Here is an 18,956-nt window from a genome sequence, read left to right as displayed (position 1 = left end):
ATATTTTAGTCCTTATCATTTTATTTGTTTGTAAAGTGCCTTAAATAATTAAAATTATCAAGTTGACCATATTTATAACTTCGAAAATTTAATATAAGGGGATATATATAAAAAATATATTTTAGTTTATTTAAATAATTATTTATCATATATATATAGAACAAAGATATAAAAGTCTTTTGCCACTTAATGAAGAATGTTTTTTAAAAATATCTCTTTAGTGGTGGTAGACATGAATAATTCTACCAAGAAAGTGGGAAAACGTAATTTGTGGTTTTGAGGAAAATGTGATTTACGGTTTTGACGGAAAAACTTAATTTTGCGATTTTTGCAAAAATCGTAATTTTACGGTTCTAACATAGTTTTGGCGAAAAATGTGATTTTACGATTTTGGTGGAAAAACATAATTTTACGGTTTTGACGCGAAAACATGATATATGGTTTTCCGGGAAAAAAATATTTCACAGTTTTTGCGGAAAGCGTGATTTCATGATTTTGGGGATATGATTTTACGACTTTGGCCGGAAAATGTGATTTTGCAAACTTGTAGGAAAAACATCTTTCTACTTTCCACATTGGTTTCAGCATCTTGATAGACCTGGCGTCAGCTTTTGCTCTCGTACTACTTATGAAGATAATGCTATTACAATGCTATTGAGATCTACAACAAACCCAAGTTTCTGCTGAAGGGTTTACATTTAAATTGTTAGAGTCACTGCTTCTAACTTAGTTTTTGTCATCTGTTCATAGTGGTGCTCTTCATTTTACTGCCTCGAATAATGACTGTGGAGTTAGAGATTTTGACATGGAGAGATACCAGCTTGTTAAGCATTTTTCCTTTTCCTTGGCCAGTGAACATAAAGTCCTTGCTTCTCTCATAGTTTTCCTTTTATTTTGGCATAATTCGGAGTTTCAGTTAGGCTAATTATGTTCTTCTGTCTTCCATTTGTTGGTAACAGCACACATCATTGAGTCCTAATGGTAAATTACTAGCTATTGTTGGCGACAATCCCGAGGGCCTTATAGTAGACCCCAACACAGGAAAGGTACATATTAGCTAGATCCTGAACCCAAGTGTGTAAGTTAGTCTCAAATGGTTGGTCACCACTTTTATAATGCCAAATCTTTAAAAAACTTCATCTACAGACGCTGGAAACACTATCAGGACATTTTGACTATTCCTTTGCCTCAGCGTGGCATCCTGACGGAATCACTTTCTCAACTGGAAACCAATACAAGACCTGCCGTGTATGGGACATCCGCAACCTATCTCACTCCGTTGCTGTCTTGAAGGGTAACCTTGGAGCAATCCGGTCGATCCGCTACATGTCCGATGGAAAATACATGGCCATGGCCGAACCGGCAGACTTTGTGCATGTCTATGAATTCTCAAAGGGGTATGAAACAGAGCAGGAGATCGACTTCTTTGGAGAGATATCTGGAATATCAATCAGCCCTGACACACAGGCGCTCTTCATTGGAGTATGGGACCGCACTTATGGTAGCCTCCTTGAGTATCATCGGCGCAGAAACTACACCTATCTTGATTCGTTTCTTTAAGCGAAGAAGAGAAGTATACACAACCCGTTCCAAGGAACAAAAGAGAGCTCATACAAAAGCAGAAGCATAGAATATAATGGATGTCTTAAAAGGTGTAAATGATGTGTTATGCAAATGCTATTGTAGTTACTGTCTTTTTGTTTCCTTTGCCGGCGGCTTGCATGTTGTTTCCTTGTGAATTCTGAAGGTTCAAGATGTGTACAGTAAGTAGTGTTGGTTAGTTGTTTCAATTATGAAAACATCAATGAAGTTTCTCACAAAAATTTGTGTTGCCTTGAACGCATTCTTGCCAAATATGACATGTTGGCTTAAAAACATTCATTGCATTATTAATGGGAAATTAGGTCCAATATACAAGAAAAAAACAAAATCCACTAACTAACCAAAATCACCCATTCTCTCTTTATTTTTGGTTATTTCACAAATTGATTATCAAAACAAGCTTTTTATATGTTGGGAGAACATGTTGAAACTCTTGAAAACTAACAACAAAAATGGGATTCAAGAAACATATGTGTTAAATAAATGATGTTCCCTACCCCATTTCAAAAAATGTATGTTTTAAATTTTTCCACACATATTAAAAATATGTTTGATCTTAATTATAAATGCATTATTTTGTGTTTAACTATATTTTCTATAATTTTTATCCATCGAAGTACAGTAAACACGATTTCTTTTCAAAATTTAAAATTTTACATTATTATCTAATAAAAGTATAAAATATATCTTCTTAAAATACTTTTTTTCTAAAACATGAATTAATTTGGAACGGAAAGAGTAATAATAGTTAATTCAAATTTCTGCAACAATACGATATATCCAAGTTGAAAACAGAAAAAAAAACGGGATATCATGAAGCAAAATAGCAAGAAAGACATAAATGCGCAGTTAGTAACCTCTTTACTAACCCTACAACCATAAACATGGCATGTTCTGCAAACTGATCAAAGACATTATAAATATTCATTATAAAAGAAAGAGAACTTGTCCAGAGAAAGAAAGAAGAAAGAGAAATGTAATAAAGAAAGAAGAAGACAACAACATAACAGAAGAAAGAAAAGACTACTGAGCCATGGTGGCGGCTGCAGAAGCAGATGCTCCATCAGACTCATGTGCAGACTCGTACTCCAGCATGATCTCAGATCTGTACCTCTCCCCATCCGTAACTCCTTTGTCTTGATAAACCTGTAAGAAAATGGTATCAGATTATAAGCAAACACTTGGTTAAAGGATTTGATTTGATGATAACTATAAGTAAGTGACCTGTTTCTTAGGTTTGTAGCCACTCCTGCGGAATTTGGGTTTCTTAGAATCAACTTGAGTAGTCTCTCTGGCTTTCTTCTTAGCTCGGCGCTGTGATGCTGGTGGCATGCCTGAAGGTGGTGTTCCCATGGCTTGTTGGGGCCTTTTAGCATGATGGTAAAGCACTCCTTTCAGCACTTGAGAACCGAATTTCATCGTCACCATGTATCCACCTTCGGACGTCGTCCCATCAATGACTCCGTCTCCCACATCCCCAATCTGCGGTTCAACAGTGCCTGCAAGTTCCATAAGGTGGAAATTCAATAAGTCGCAAAGTGATACAAAGCCACAGAGTTAGAGAAACCTTTTTTTAATACCTTCCTCGAGGGACAAGCTCTCCATTGCTTCCTCTGAAAAACATAAGAGGTATGGTGTCTCAGCATGTTACAAAGTAAAGAGAAAACAAGAACATGAGTGTTGTAAAATGTTTTAAACCTGTGAGGAAACTAATGAACCTTAATGTCAAATAAAAGGTCAAATAGACATGACTTACGGACAAGATCTTCGTAGTTGACCTCCGCAGAGGAGTCGTCAGTGTTGTTGTGGTTGTCTGGAACCACCTGAACCAGTTGCGAGGAGGGTGAAACTGTTGACATCTTTTTTTTGCTGTCTTGGTGAATGGAGAGTTTGTGAGGACCTTATTATCTTTATAATAAATCAGTTCCTTAACACCTAAGGAGAAAACATAAGGTCTGAATGTTAGCTTGTGTAACAACTACGTTTGCGTTTCTGATATACACAAATATATGTAGAGATTTTCGTAATTATTAACTATGGTGTGGTTGTAAACATTCAAAGCTTTAATGATATTTAAAAAATAAATGTAATTAATTAATTAGATAAGTATTGCTGATGTGTTAATGACTGTTTTAGTCTTAACAAGACCAAAAAGATACAAATTAAGATTGCTTCCCTTTTTTGGCTAGATACATATCTATATACATTGACTAGATTGGTGAGATAATGTTAATAAAGCCCATTGATTAGTTAATGAGTTTGTCTAACCACACGGCCCATTAAAATAATATACTTATTTGATTTTTTGGTGCATTTAGAAGGTGTTAGTGGAATTAATTTTTAGAATTTAAATAGTAGTGTTATTGATTTATAGATTTTCATATTCTCACTAAAATCTAAAAATCATTTGTTATTCGAAAGTTTGGATTTTAATATTTCTGTAAATTTATTAAAGTTACTGTTATTGAGAATTGTATTCTTAATTATTTAACTCATAAAAAGTACTACATATATCCTTTGGATTCTAAAAAATATTTGAGTTATTTATTTTTATAGATTGTTACAAAATTTTCTCCAACTCATTCCAAATTGAACAAGTATATATACTCTTCTAATCAACAAAATCTATATAAATCAAACTCCAACTAGCAGCCCCTTAGAAACACCATGGAAGTTTGCTGGAAGAGTTTACACATATAAGCACACTTGCAATAAAAGACGAATAATTGCCGGTGGATTTCAAGGAGATCTTATATGCAAAGTCAAGAGTCTGGATATATTGATTATTGAGTAGCCATATGCATTATTATTGACAAAGCTTCATCTATTTCTACTTTCCACTTTGGTTTCAGCATCTTGATAGACCTGGGGTCAGCTTTTTCTCTCGTACTACTTATGATGATAATGCTATTACCAATGCTATTGAAATCTACAACAAACCCAGGTTTTTTGCCTCTTTCTTTTGCTGTCCGCATTAGATTGTCACTGCTTCTAACTTCGTTTGTTGTCTGTTTCTTACTGGGGAAAACGGTTTATTCATATTCACACTATGAAAGCGGAGAAAATATATATCTAGAGTATATTAACGTGCTAAAACATTCGTAAACTAAATAAAATTTTGAAGTTCATACCTAAACTTATAATAAATAGCTAAAACATGCCTCGTAACTGACACGTGTCAGTCTATACTAAAATATATTGATTTATTTTCTTAAGTTATTATATTTTAGTCCTTATCATTTTATTTGTTTGTAAAGTGCCTTAAATAATTAAAATTATCAAGTTGACCATATTTATAACTTCAAAAATTTAATATAAGGGGATATATAAAAAAAATATTTTTTAGTTTATTTAAATAATTATTTATCATATATATATAGAACAAAGATATAAGAGTCTTTTGCCACTTAATGAATAATGTTTTTTTTTTAAATATCTCTTTAGTGGTGGTAGACATGAATAATTCTTATACCAAGAAAGTGGGAAAACGTAATTTGTGGTTTTGAGGAAAATGTGATTTACGGTTTTGACGGAAAAACTTAATTTTGCGATTTTTTGCAAAAATCATGATTTTTTGGTTCTAACATAGTTTTGGCGAAAAATGTGATTTTACGATTTTGGTGGAAAAACATAATTTTACGGTTTTGACGCGAAAACATGATATATGGTTTTCCGGGAAAAAAATATTTCACGGTTTTTGCGGGAAGCGTAATTTCATGATTTTGGGGGATATGATTTTACGACTTTAGCCTGAAAATGTGATTTTGCAAATTTGTAGGAAAAACATCTTTCTACTTTCCACATTGGTTTCAGCATCTTGATAGACCTGGTGTCAGCTTTTGCTCTCGTACTTCTTATGATGATAATGCTATTACCAATGCTATTGAGATCTACAACAAACCCAGGTTTCTGCTGAAGGGTTTACATTTAAATTGTTAGAGTCACTGCTTCTAACTTAGTTTTTGTCATCTGTTCATAGTGGTGCCCTTCATTTTACTGCCTCGAATAATGACTGTGGAGTTAGAGATTTTGACATGGAGAGATACCAGCTTGTTAAGCATTTTTCCTTTCCTTGGCCAGTGAACGTAAAGTCCTTGCTTCTCTCATAGTTTTCCTTTTATTTTGGCATAATTCGGAGTTTCAGTTAGGCTAATGATGTTCTTCTGTCCTCCATTTGTTGGTAACAGCACGCATCATTGAGTCCTAATGGTAAATTACTAGCTATTGTTGGCGACAATCCCGAGGGCCTTATAGTAGACCCCAACACAGGAAAGGTACAAATATTTTCGATCCTGAACTCAAGTGTGTAAGTTAGTCTCAAATGGTTGGTCACCACTTTTATAATGCCAAATCTTTAAAACTTCATCTACAGACGCTGGAAACACTATCAGGACATTTTGACTACTCCTTTGCCTCAGCGTGGCATCCTGACGGAATCACTTTCTCAACTGGAAACCAAGACAAGACCTGCCGTGTATGGGACATCCGCAACCTATCTCACTCTGTTGCTGTCCTAAAGGGTAACCTTGGAGCAATCCGGTCGATCCGCTACACGTCCGACGGAAAATACATGGCCATGGCCGAACCGGCAGACTTTGTGCACGTCTATGACGTCTCAAAGGGGTATGAAACAGAGCAGGAGATCGACTTCTTTGGAGAGATATCTGGAATATCATTCAGCCCTGACACAGAGGCGCTCTTCATTGGGGTATGGGACCGCACTTATGGTAGCCTCCTTGAGTATCATCGGCGCAGAAACTACACCTATCTTGATTCGTTTCTTTAAGCGAAGAAGAGAAGTATACACAACCCGTTCCAAGGAATAAAAGAGAGCTCATACAAAAGGAGAAGCATAGAATATAATGGATGTCTTAAAATGTGTAAATGATGTGTTATGCAAATGCTATTGTAGTTACTGTCTTTTTGTTTCCTTTGCCGGAGGCTTGCATGTTGTTTCCTTGTGAATTCTGAAGGTTCAAGATGTGTACAGTAAGTAGTGTTGCTTAGTTGTTTCAATTATGAAAACATCAATAAAGTTTCTCACAAAAATTTGTGTTGCCTTGAACGCATTCTTGCCAAATATTACATGTTGGCTTAAAAACATTTATTGCATTATTAATGGGAAATTAGGTCCAATATATAAGAAAAAAACAAAAATTCACTAACTAACCAAAATCACCCATTCTCTCTTTATTTTTGGTTATTTCACAAATTGATTATCAAAACAAGCTTTTTATATGTTGGGAGAACATGTTGAAACTCTTGAAAACTAACAACAAAAATGGGATTCAAGAAACATATGTGTTAAATAAATGATGTTCCCTACCCCATTTCAAAAAATGTATGTTTTAAATTTTTCCACAGATATTAAAAATATTTTTGATCTTAATTATAAATGCATTATTTTGTGTTTAACTATATTTTCTATAATTTTTATCCATCAAAGTACAGTAAACACGATTTCTTTTCAAAATTTAAAATTTTACATTATTATCTAATAAAAATATATCTTCTTAAAATACCTTTTTTTTAAAACATGAATTAATTTGGAACGGAAAGAGTAATAATAGTTCATTCAAATTTCTGCAACAACATAAGATATATCCAAGTTGAAAACAGAAACAAAAAAAAACAAACAAACGGGATATCATGAATCAAAATAGCAAGAAAGACATAAATGCGCAGTTAGTAACCTCTTTTACTAACCCTACAACCATAAACATGACATGTTCTGCAAACTGATCAAAGACATTATAAATATTCATTATAAAAGAAAGAGAACTTGTCCAGAGAAAGAAAGAAGAAAGAGAAATGTAATAAAGAAAGAAGAAGACAACAACATAACAGAAGAAATAAAAGACTACTGAGCCATGGTGGCTGCTGCAGAAGCAGAAGCTCCATCAGACTCATGTGCAGACTCGTACTCCAGCATGATCTCAGTTCTGTACCTCTCCCCATCCGTAACTCCTTTGTCTTGATAAACCTGTAAGAAAATGGTATCAGATTATAAGCAAACACTTGGTTAAAGGATTTGATTTGATGATAACTATAAGTAAGTGACCTGTTTCTTAGGTTTGTAGCCACTCCTGCGGAATTTGGGTTTCTTAGAATCAACTTGAGTAGTCTCTCTGGCTTTCTTCTTAGCTCGGCGCTGTGATGCTGGTGGCATGCCTGAAGGTGGTGTTCCCATGGCTTGTTGGGGCCTTTTAGCATGATGGTAAAGCACTCCTTTCAGCACTTGAGAACCGAATTTCATCGTCACCAGGTATCCACCTTCGGACGTCGTCCCATCAATGACTCCGTCTCCCACATCCCCAATCTGCAGTTCAACAGTGCCTGCAAGTTCCATAAGGTGGAAATTCAATAAGTCGCAAAGTGATACAAAGCCACAGAGTTAGAGAAACCTTTTTTTAATACCTTCCTCGAGGGACAAGCTCTCCATTGCTTCCTCTGAAAAACATAAGAGGTATGGTGTCTCAGCATGTTACAAAGTAAAGAGAAAACAAGAACATGAGTGTTGTAAAATGTTTTAAACCTGTGAGGAAACTAATGAACCTGAATGTCAAATAAAAGGTCAAATAGACATGACTTACGGACAAGATCTTCGTAGTTGACCTCCGCAGAGGAGTCGTCAGTGTTGTTGTGGTTGTCTGGAACCACCTGAACCAGTTGCGAGGAGGGTGAAACTGTTGACATCTTTTTTTTTGCTGTCTTGGTGAATGGAGAGTTTGTGAGGACCTTATTATCTTTATAATAAATCAGTTCCTTAACACCTAAGGAGAAAACATAAGGTCCGAATGTTAGCTTGCGTAACAACTACGTTTGCGTTTCTGATATACACAAATATATGTAGAGATTTTCGTAATTATTAACTATGGTGTGGTTGTAAACATTCAAAGCTTTAATGATATATAAAAAATAAATGTAATTAATTAATTAGATAAGTATTGCTGATGTGTTAATAACTGTTTTAGTCTTAACAAGACCAAAAAGATACAAATTAAGATTGCTTCCCTTTTTTGGCTAGATACATATCTATATACATTGACTAGATTAGTGAGATAATGTTAATAAAGCCCATTGATTAGTTAATGAGTTTATCTAACCACACGGCCCATTAAAATAATATACTTATTTGATTTTTTGGTGCATTTAGAAGGTGTTAGTGGAATTAATTTTTAGAATTTAAATAGTAGTGTTATTGATTTATAGATTTTTCATATTCTCACTAAAATCTAAAAATCATTTGTTATTCGAAAGTTTGGATTTTAATATTTCTGTAAATTTATCAAAGTTACTGTTATTGAGAATTGTATTCTTAATTATTTAACTCATAAAAAATACTACATATATCCTTTGGATTCTAAAACATATTATAGTTATTTATTTTTATAGATTGTTACAAAATTTTCTCCAACTCATTCCGAATTCAACAAGTCTATATACTCTTCTAATCAACAAAATCTATATAAATCAAACTCCAACTAGCAGCCCCTTAGAAACACCATGGAAGTTTGCTGGAAGAGTTTACACATATAAGCACACTTGCAATAAAAGACGAATAATTGCCGGTGTATTTCAAGGAGATCTTATATGCAAAGTCAAGAGTCTGGATATATTGATTATTGAGTAGCCATATGCGTTGCGCAAAAAAAAAAAGAGTAGCCATATGCATTATTATTGACAAAGCTTCATCTATTTCAACTTTCCACTTTGGTTTCAGCATCTTGATAGACCTGGGGTCAGCTTTTTCTCTCGTACTACTTATGATGATAATGCTATTACCAATGCTATTGAAATCTACAACAAACCCAGATTTTTTGCCTCTTTCTTTTGCTGTCCGCATTAGATTGTTAAGAGTCACTGCTTCTAACTTCGTCTGTTGTCTGTTTCTTACTGGGGAAAACGGCTTATTCATATTCACACTACGAAAGCGGAGAAAATACATATCTAGAGTATATTAACGTGCTAAAACATTCGTAAACTAAATAAAATTTTGAAGTTCATACCTAAACTCATAATAAATGGCTAAAACATGCCTCGTAACTGACACGTGTCAGTATATACTAAAATATATTGATTTATTTTCTTAAGTTATTATATTTTAGTCCTTATCATTTTATTTGTTTGTAAAGTGCCTTAAATAATTAAAATTATCAAGTTGACCATATTTATAACTTCGAAAATTTAATATAAGGGGATATATATAAAAAATATATTTTAGTTTATTTAAATAATTATTTATCATATATATATAGAACAAAGATATAAAAGTCTTTTGCCACTTAATGAAGAATGTTTTTTAAAAATATCTCTTTAGTGGTGGTAGACATGAATAATTCTGCCAAGAAAGTGGGAAAACGTAATTTGTGGTTTTGAGGAAAATGTGATTTACGGTTTTGACGGAAAAACTTAATTTTGCGATTTTTGCAAAAATCGTAATTTTACGGTTCTAACATAGTTTTGGCGAAAAATGTGATTTTACGATTTTGGTGGAAAAACATAATTTTACGGTTTTGACGCGAAAACATGATATATGGTTTTCCGGGAAAAAATTATTTCACAGTTTTTGCGGGAAGCGTGATTTCATGATTTTGGGGATATGATTTTACGACTTTGGCCGGAAAATGTGATTTTGCAAACTTGTAGGAAAAACATCTTTCTACTTTCCACATTGGTTTCAGCATCTTGATAGACCTGGCGTCAGCTTTTGCTCTCGTACTACTTATGAAGATAATGCTATTACAATGCTATTGAGATCTACAACAAACCCAAGTTTCTGCTGAAGGGTTTACATTTAAATTGTTAGAGTCACTGCTTCTAACTTAGTTTTTGTCATCTGTTCATAGTGGTGCTCTTCATTTTACTGCCTCGAATAATGACTGTGGAGTTAGAGATTTTGACATGGAGAGATACCAGCTTGTTAAGCATTTTTCCTTTTCCTTGGCCAGTGAACATAAAGTCCTTGCTTCTCTCATAGTTTTCCTTTTATTTTGGCATAATTCGGAGTTTCAGTTAGGCTAATTATGTTCTTCTGTCTTCCATTTGTTGGTAACAGCACACATCATTGAGTCCTAATGGTAAATTACTAGCTATTGTTGGCGACAATCCCGAGGGCCTTATAGTAGACCCCAACACAGGAAAGGTACATATTAGCTAGATCCTGAACCCAAGTGTGTAAGTTAGTCTCAAATGGTTGGTCACCACTTTTATAATGCCAAATCTTTAAAAAACTTCATCTACAGACGCTGGAAACACTATCAGGACATTTTGACTATTCCTTTGCCTCAGCGTGGCATCCTGACGGAATCACTTTCTCAACTGGAAACCAATACAAGACCTGCCGTGTATGGGACATCCGCAACCTATCTCACTCCGTTGCTGTCTTGAAGGGTAACCTTGGAGCAATCCGGTCGATCCGCTACACGTCCGATGGAAAATACATGGCCATGGCCGAACCGGCAGACTTTGTGCATGTCTATGACGTCTCAAAGCGGTATGAAACAGTGCAAGAGATCGACTTCTTTGGAGAGATATCTGGAATATCAATCAGCCCTGACACACAGGCGCTCTTCATTGGAGTATGGGACCGCACTTATGGTAGCCTCCTTGAGTATCATCGGCGCAGAAACTACACCTATCTTGATTCGTTTCTTTAAGCGAAGAAGAGAAGTATACACAACCCGTTCCAAGGAATAAAAGAGAGCTCATACAAAAGCAGAAGCACAGAATATAATGGATGTCTTAAAAGGTGTAAATGATGTGTTATGCAAATGCTATTGTAGTTACTGTCTTTTTGTTTCCTTCACTACAAGAAAACAGCGACATACTGAGGGAAAAAATCGTCGGTATGTCGTCGGAATAACGCTATTCCGACGACATACCGACGAAAAAAGTCCTCGGAAATAACTCCTCGGAATTTCATTTTTCCTCGGAAATTCCTCGGAAATTTCCGACGGAATTCCGAGGAAATGAATTTCCGAGGAAATTCCGAGGACCACAAGTTAGTCGGAATTTCCTCGGAATATTCCGAGGAAGATGTCGTCGGAATATCCCGAGGGATACACTTCCTCGGAATATTTCCAAAATTAAAAAAAAAATATAAATTTATTTTTTTAAATTGAAATTCGAAAATATAAAATTAAAATTAAAATACAAAACATATTTAAAATACAAAAAAAATAAAATAGTTTTTATAAATAAAAAAATGCTTTATAAATACAAAATTAGTTATAATAAATATAAATATTTTTATAAATATGAAATCATCTTTTTATAAATACAAAATAGTTTTTATAAATACAAAAAAAAAATAGTTTTTATAAATAAAAAAAATGTTTTATAAATACAAAATTAGTTATAATAAATATAAATATTTTTATAAATATGAAATCATCTTTTTATAAATAGAAAATAGTTTTTATAAATACAAAAAATAATAAAATAGTGTTTATAAATCAAAAAAATGTTTTATAAATACAAAATTAGTTTTAATAAATATAAATATTTTTATAAATATGAAATCATCTTTTTATAAAAACAAAATAGTTTTTATAAATACAAAAAAAAAATAAAATAGTTTTTATAAATAAAAAAAATGTTTTATAAATACAAAATTAGTTATAATAAATATAAATATTTTTATAAATATGAAATCATCTTTTTATAAATACAAAATAGTTTTTATAAATACAAAAAATAATAAAATAGTGTTTATAAATCAAAAAAATGTTTTATAAATACAAAATTAGTTTTAATAAATATAAATATTTTTATAAATATGAAATCATCTTTTTATAAATACAAAATAATTTTTATAAATACAAAAAATAATAAAATAGTGTTTATAAATAAAAAAAAATGTTTTATAAATACAAAATTAGTTTTAATAAATATAAATATTTTTATAAATATGAAATCATCTTTTTATAAATACAAAATAGTTTTTATAAATACAAAAAATAATAAAATAGTGTTTATAAATAAAAAAAATGTTTTATAAATACAAAATTAGTTTTAATAAATATAAATATTTTTATAAATATGAAATCATCTTTTTATAAATACAAAATAGTTTTTATAAATACAAAAAATAATAAAATAGTGTTTATAAATAAAAAAAATGTTTTATAACCACAAAAAAATGATTTTAATAGAAATTTATATTTTATATATAAAATAGAAATTTATATTTTATATATAAAATACATAAAACGTTTTATAACCACAAAAAAATGATTTTAAATATTATATATATGATTTTTAATCTTAAAAAAAGTTTTATAGATTTTAAAAATGTTTAATAAATATATAAATGAATTTAAAATGCAAAAAATAGATTTTATATACAAAAAACGTTTTCAATATATATATATATATAATTACAAATTCGATTTTTATAACCACAAAATTAATAAAAACTAAAAAAAAAATTCAAATCAAGTGAAATACATAATCAAACTCGATTTTACACAAATCTACCATTCACCCTAACAAAATCTATAAATCTCATTCCAAAATCATCAAATCTACTTAAAAACCATACAAATCTAACCTAAAAGAGTGGGATAGGGTTCATACATGAGGATTAGGGTGGAAATCGCGAGGGAGAAGAGAGAAAGCGCCGTAAATCGCAAGGGAGAAGAGAGGAGTCGACGAAATCGCAGGGGAAAGAGAGAGTGCGGCGGAGAGAAATGGGGAAGAAGGTCGGGCTCGACCTAATAAAATGAGGGGTCCGACGGAAATTATCCGTCGGAATTTCCTCGGAAATATTTACTATATCGTTCGGAATTTCCTCGGAAATCATTAATTCAATTTTCGCGAAATATTTGGCGGCTTGGTTTACCCGGTTAAATGAAAATATTCCGAGGAACCAGGTTTCCTCGGAATTTCCTCGGAATTTACCGAGGAAATTCTGAGGAACCAGGGTTTGGGGTTTCAAAACATCGATTATTTTCGCCGTATTTCATTTCTTATACAATTATAATGCATACCATTGAGGATTCTTTGTATAGATGATCATAAACCATGAAATAACAAAATTTCAAAAATAATTGTAAGTATTCCCTTTACCGTTTGTTAAAGTGTATAAGTGTTTCTCTTATGTTGTGTGGTTTTCGTTCATGCAATCGTAAAAGTGTTTGTTATTGGGTAAAACACCAAAGTTTGACTTCATAATCTGGTTAAGACACTTAATGAAGGTTATATACGTGTTATTCAATCCGTAAAACGTTGTTTTCGGTTTAAAACCCCAAGTTCCTCGGAATTTTCCGAGGGAATTCCGAGGAAAACTCTATCGTCGTCGGAATTTCCTCGGAAAATTCCGAGGAAATTCCGAGGAAAAGGAATGTATAATCAAATCCCTAAATCGACAAGATCTATTCCGAGGAAATTCCGAGGAAAACCTTTCTGCCCTCGGAATTTCCTCGGAATTTTTAAAATCCCCCCAACGGCTCTCCAACGGCTCTCTAACGTCTATAATATTTCCTCGGAATTCATCGGTTTTTTCCGAGGAATACTATTTTCCTCGGTATTCCGTCAGAATATTCCGACGAAATGAATTTTCCTCGGAATTCCGTCGGTATATTCCGAGGAAATTCCGAGGAAGCCAAATTTTGGGTTTCCTCGGAATTGCCTCGGAAATTCCTCGGTATATTCCGAGGAATTCATTTTCCGTCGGAACGTCCGTCAGAATACCGCTGTTTTCTTGTAGTGCTTTGCCGGCGGCTTGCATGTTGTTTCCTTGTGAATTCTGAAGGTTCAAGATGTGTACAGTAAGTAGTGTTGGTTAGTTGTTTCAATTATGAAAACATCAATGAAGTTTCTCACAAAAATTTGTGTTGCCTTGAACGCATTCTTGCCAAATATGACATGTTGGCTTAAAAACATTCATTGCATTATTAATGGGAAATTAGGTCCAATATACAAGAAAAAAACAAAATCCACTAACTAACCAAAATCACCCATTCTCTCTTTATTTTTGGTTATTTCACAAATTGATTATCAAAACAAGCTTTTTATATGTTGGGAGAACATGTTGAAACTCTTGAAAACTAACAACAAAAATGGGATTCAAGAAACATATGTGTTAAATAAATGATGTTCCCTACCCCATTTCAAAAAATGTATGTTTTAAATTTTTCCACACATATTAAAAATATGTTTGATCTTAATTATAAATGCATTATTTTGTGTTTAACTATATTTTCTATAATTTTTATCCATCGAAGTACAGTAAACACGATTTCTTTTCAAAATTTAAAATTTTACATTATTATCTAATAAAAGTATAAAATATATCTTCTTAAAATACTTTTTTTCTAAAACATGAATTAATTTGGAACGGAAAGAGTAATAATAGTTAATTCAAATTTCTGCAACAATACGATATATCCAAGTTGAAAACAGAAAAAAAAACGGGATATCATGAAGCAAAATAGCAAGAAAGACATAAATGCGCAGTTAGTAACCTCTTTACTAACCCTACAACCATAAACATGGCATGTTCTGCAAACTGATCAAAGACATTATAAATATTCATTATAAAAGAAAGAGAACTTGTCCAGAGAAAGAAAGAAGAAAGAGAAATGTAATAAAGAAAGAAGAAGACAACAACATAACAGAAGAAAGAAAAGACTACTGAGCCATGGTGGCGGCTGCAGAAGCAGATGCTCCATCAGACTCATGTGCAGACTCGTACTCCAGCATGATCTCAGTTCTGTACCTCTCCCCATCCGTAACTCCTTTGTCTTGATAAACCTGTAAGAAAATGGTATCAAATTATAAGCAAACACTTGGTTAAAGGATTTGATTTGATGATAACTATAAGTAAGTGACCTGTTTCTTAGGTTTGTAGCCACTCCTGCGGAATTTGGGTTTCTTAGAATCAACTTGAGTAGTCTCTCTGGCTTTCTTCTTAGCTCGGCGCTGTGATGCTGGTGGCATGCCTGAAGGTGGTGTTCCCATGGCTTGTTGGGGCCTTTTAGCATGATGGTAAAGCACTCCTTTCAGCACTTGAGAACCGAATTTCATCGTCACCAGGTATCCACCTTCGGACGTCGTCCCATCAATGACTCCGTCTCCCACATCCCCAATCTGCGGTTCAACAGTGCCTGCAAGTTCCATAAGGTGGAAATTCAATAAGTCGCAAAGTGATACAAAGCCACAGAGTTAGAGAAACCTTTTTTTAATACCTTCCTCGAGGGACAAGCTCTCCATTGCTTCCTCTGAAAAACATAAGAGGTATGGTGTCTCAGCATGTTACAAAGTAAAGAGAAAACAAGAACATGAGTGTTGTAAAATGTTTTAAACCTGTGAGGAAACTAATGAACCTTAATGTCAAATAAAAGGTCAAATAGACATGACTTACGGACAAGATCTTCGTAGTTGACCTCCGCAGAGGAGTCGTCAGTGTTGTTGTGGTTGTCTGGAACCACCTGAACCAGTTGCGAGGAGGGTGAAACTGTTGACATCTTTTTTTTGCTGTCTTGGTGAATGGAGAGTTTGTGAGGACCTTATTATCTTTATAATAAATCAGTTCCTTAACACCTAAGGAGAAAACATAAGGTCTGAATGTTAGCTTGTGTAACAACTACGTTTGCTTTTCTGATATACACAAATATATGTAGAGATTTTCGTAATTATTAACTATGGTGTGGTTGTAAACATTCAAAGCTTTAATGATATTTAAAAAATAAATGTAATTAATTAATTAGATAAGTATTGCTGATGTGTTAATGACTGTTTTAGTCTTAACAAGACCAAAAAGATACAAATTAAGATTGCTTCCCTTTTTTGGCTAGATACATATCTATATACATTGACTAGATTGGTGAGATAATGTTAATAAAGCCCATTGATTAGTTAATGAGTTTGTCTAACCACACGGCCCATTAAAATAATATACTTATTTGATTTTTTGGTGCATTTAGAAGGTGTTAGTGGAATTAATTTTTAGAATTTAAATAGTAGTGTTATTGATTTATAGATTTTCATATTCTCACTAAAATCTAAAAATCATTTGTTATTCGAAAGTTTGGATTTTAATATTTCTGTAAATTTATTAAAGTTACTGTTATTGAGAATTGTATTCTTAATTATTTAACTCATAAAAAGTACTACATATATCCTTCGGATTCTAAAAAATATTTGAGTTATTTATTTTTATAGATTGTTACAAAATTTTCTCCAACTCATTCCAAATTGAACAAGTATATATACTCTTCTAATCAACAAAATCTATATAAATCAAACTCCAACTAGCAGCCCCTTAGAAACACCATGGAAGTTTGCTGGAAGAGTTTACACATATAAGCACACTTGCAATAAAAGACGAATAATTGCCGGTGGATTTCAAGGAGATCTTATATGCAAAGTCAAGAGTCTGGATATATTGATTATTGAGTAGCCATATGCATTATTATTGACAAAGCTTCATCTATTTCTACTTTCCACTTTGGTTTCAGCATCTTGATAGACCCCAGGTCAGCTTTTTCTCTCGTACTACCTATGATGATAATGCTATTACCAATGCTATTGAAATCTACTACAAACCCAGTTTTTTTGCCTCTTTCTTTTGCTGTCCGCATTAGATTGTTAAGAGTCACTGTTTCTAACTTCGTTTGTTGTCTGTTTCTTACTGGGGAAAACGGCTTATTCATATTCACACTACGAAAGCGGAGAAAATACATATCTAGAATATATTAATGTGCTAAAAATTCATAAACTAAATAAAATTTTAAAGTTCATACCTAAACTCAAAATAAATAGCTAAAACATGCCTCGTAACTGACACGTGTCAGTCTATACTAAAATATATTGATTTATTTTCTTAAGTTATTATATTTTATTCCTTATCATTTTATTTGTTTGTAAAGTACCTTAAATAATTAAAATTATCAAGTTGACCATATTTATAATTTCTAAACTTTAATATAAGGGGATATATAAAAATATATATTTTTTAATTTATTTAAATAATTATTTATCATATATATAGAACAAAGATATAAGAGTTTTTTGCCACTTAATGAAGAATATTTTTTTGAAAATGTCTCTTTAGTTGTGGTAAACATGAATAATTCTACCAAGAAAATGGAAAAAGTAATTAGTGGTTTTGAGGAAAATGGGATTTTACGGTTTTGACGGGAAAACGTAATTTTGTGGTTTTTGCAAAAATCGTGATTTTACGGTTCTGACCCAGTTTTAGCGAAAATGTGATTTTACGATGGGGAAAAACATAATTTTACGGTTTTGACGCGAAAACGTGATATATGGATTTCCGGGAAAAAATTATTTCACGGTTTTTGCGGGAAGCGTGATTGGTTTTGTGGGATATGATTTTACGACTTTGGCCGGAAAATGTGATTTTACAAATTTGTAGGAAAAACATATTTTTATTATCTGATTTTGATTTTCAATTTTTTCTTAATTTAGGAGACTCTAAATTTTTAAGTTTATTGGACACTTATGTCCAAATGGTTTTGGCCATAAAATTTTGGTTAAAATTGGGTTTTTTTCCATTTGGACTACAACCGTGGAAAGCAGAAATAGATGAAGCTTTGTCAATAATAATGTGCATGTGACTACTCAACAGTGGCGGAGCTACTTTAATGTGAGGGTGGTCATATGACCCACATGGAAATTTATCAAAAGAAAAAATTTCTTTGTATTTTGAGAAAAAAAAAACTGAAAATGTTGCAGATTTAAATATTTGACCCCTGTCACATAAGAAAATTATGCAATTGACCCCAGTGAAAGGTGGAGCTGGTTCCGCCACTGCTACTCAATAATCAATATATCTAGAGACTCTTAATTTTGCAGCTACGTTCTTAAAATCCATCAACAACTAAGAAGTCGTCTTTTACTGCAAGTGTGCTCACAACTCTGTGTAAATTCTTCGAGCAAACTTCGCAGATGTTTCTAAATGCACCAAATAAACAAAAAATTATACTATTTTAGTGGGCCGTATGGTTAGACAAGTCCGTTAGCCGATCAATGGGCTTTTGCTTTTATTGGCATCTAATTTTTTTTTTCTTTTTTGGTCAAAATTATCTCAATAATCTAGTCAATGTATATAGATATGTATCTAGCCAATAAAGAAAGTAATCTAAATTCTTGTTTTCTTTGTAAGACTATGACATAGTCTTGTTAAGACTAAAACAATCATTAACACATCAGCATTACTTATCTAATTACACTCATTTTATTAAATATCATTAAGGCTTTGAATATTTATAAAACGCACCGCAGTTAATAATGACATAAATCTCAATATCTATTTATATGTTTTGTTATTATTATAAAAACGCACCGCAGTTCTTTTTCTGGTTGTCATTCGAATCCTAAATATTTTC

General features: G+C 32.5%; 6 protein-coding genes across 6 annotated transcripts; 3 read left to right on the top strand and 3 right to left on the bottom strand.

Moving 5' to 3' along the window:
* The first annotated feature begins 779 nt into the window (after positions 1-779).
* On the top strand, positions 780-1,823 carry LOC125608698 (uncharacterized WD repeat-containing protein C2A9.03-like). The gene is made up of 3 exons (XM_048779149.1): positions 780-851; positions 960-1,046; positions 1,147-1,823. Exons 1-3 carry the CDS (start codon positions 780-782, stop codon positions 1,558-1,560), a joined length of 573 nt encoding a protein of 190 aa, XP_048635106.1. The 3' UTR covers positions 1,561-1,823.
* A 681-nt stretch (positions 1,824-2,504) lies between these two features.
* On the bottom strand, positions 2,505-3,624 carry LOC106345410 (high mobility group B protein 10-like). Its single transcript, XM_048779900.1, has 4 exons — positions 3,359-3,624; positions 3,183-3,215; positions 2,827-3,101; positions 2,505-2,748 (listed from the first exon to the last, which is right to left on the bottom strand). The coding sequence occupies exons 1-4, from the start codon at positions 3,459-3,461 to the stop codon at positions 2,626-2,628; spliced, it is 534 nt and encodes a 177-aa protein (XP_048635857.1). The 5' UTR covers positions 3,462-3,624; the 3' UTR covers positions 2,505-2,625.
* A 1,635-nt stretch (positions 3,625-5,259) lies between these two features.
* On the top strand, positions 5,260-6,651 carry LOC106454098 (uncharacterized WD repeat-containing protein C2A9.03-like). The gene is made up of 5 exons (XM_048779148.1): positions 5,260-5,269; positions 5,381-5,507; positions 5,582-5,687; positions 5,790-5,876; positions 5,975-6,651. Exons 1-5 carry the CDS (start codon positions 5,260-5,262, stop codon positions 6,386-6,388), a joined length of 744 nt encoding a protein of 247 aa, XP_048635105.1. The 3' UTR covers positions 6,389-6,651.
* A 603-nt stretch (positions 6,652-7,254) lies between these two features.
* Positions 7,255-8,435, bottom strand: LOC106452328 (high mobility group B protein 10-like). Its single transcript, XM_048779901.1, has 4 exons — positions 8,196-8,435; positions 8,020-8,052; positions 7,664-7,938; positions 7,255-7,585 (listed from the first exon to the last, which is right to left on the bottom strand). Exons 1-4 carry the CDS (start codon positions 8,296-8,298, stop codon positions 7,463-7,465), a joined length of 534 nt encoding a protein of 177 aa, XP_048635858.1. The 5' UTR covers positions 8,299-8,435; the 3' UTR covers positions 7,255-7,462.
* Positions 8,436-10,480: 2,045 nt separating this feature from the next.
* On the top strand, positions 10,481-11,422 carry LOC125608697 (uncharacterized WD repeat-containing protein C2A9.03-like). The gene is made up of 3 exons (XM_048779147.1): positions 10,481-10,552; positions 10,661-10,747; positions 10,848-11,422. Exons 1-3 carry the CDS (start codon positions 10,481-10,483, stop codon positions 11,259-11,261), a joined length of 573 nt encoding a protein of 190 aa, XP_048635104.1. The 3' UTR covers positions 11,262-11,422.
* Positions 11,423-15,116: 3,694 nt separating this feature from the next.
* On the bottom strand, positions 15,117-16,127 carry LOC125575296 (high mobility group B protein 10-like). Its single transcript, XM_013784610.3, has 4 exons — positions 15,971-16,127; positions 15,795-15,827; positions 15,439-15,713; positions 15,117-15,360 (listed from the first exon to the last, which is right to left on the bottom strand). The coding sequence occupies exons 1-4, from the start codon at positions 16,071-16,073 to the stop codon at positions 15,238-15,240; spliced, it is 534 nt and encodes a 177-aa protein (XP_013640064.1). The 5' UTR covers positions 16,074-16,127; the 3' UTR covers positions 15,117-15,237.
* Positions 16,128-18,956: the final 2,829 nt, after the last annotated feature.

Source organism: Brassica napus, chromosome A5 (assembly GCF_020379485.1).
Source record: "Brassica napus cultivar Da-Ae chromosome A5, Da-Ae, whole genome shotgun sequence".
NCBI lineage: Eukaryota > Viridiplantae > Streptophyta > Magnoliopsida > Brassicales > Brassicaceae > Brassica > Brassica napus.
Note: the sequence above shows the minus strand (reverse complement) of the source record. Positions and strands in the feature narration are given on the sequence as shown.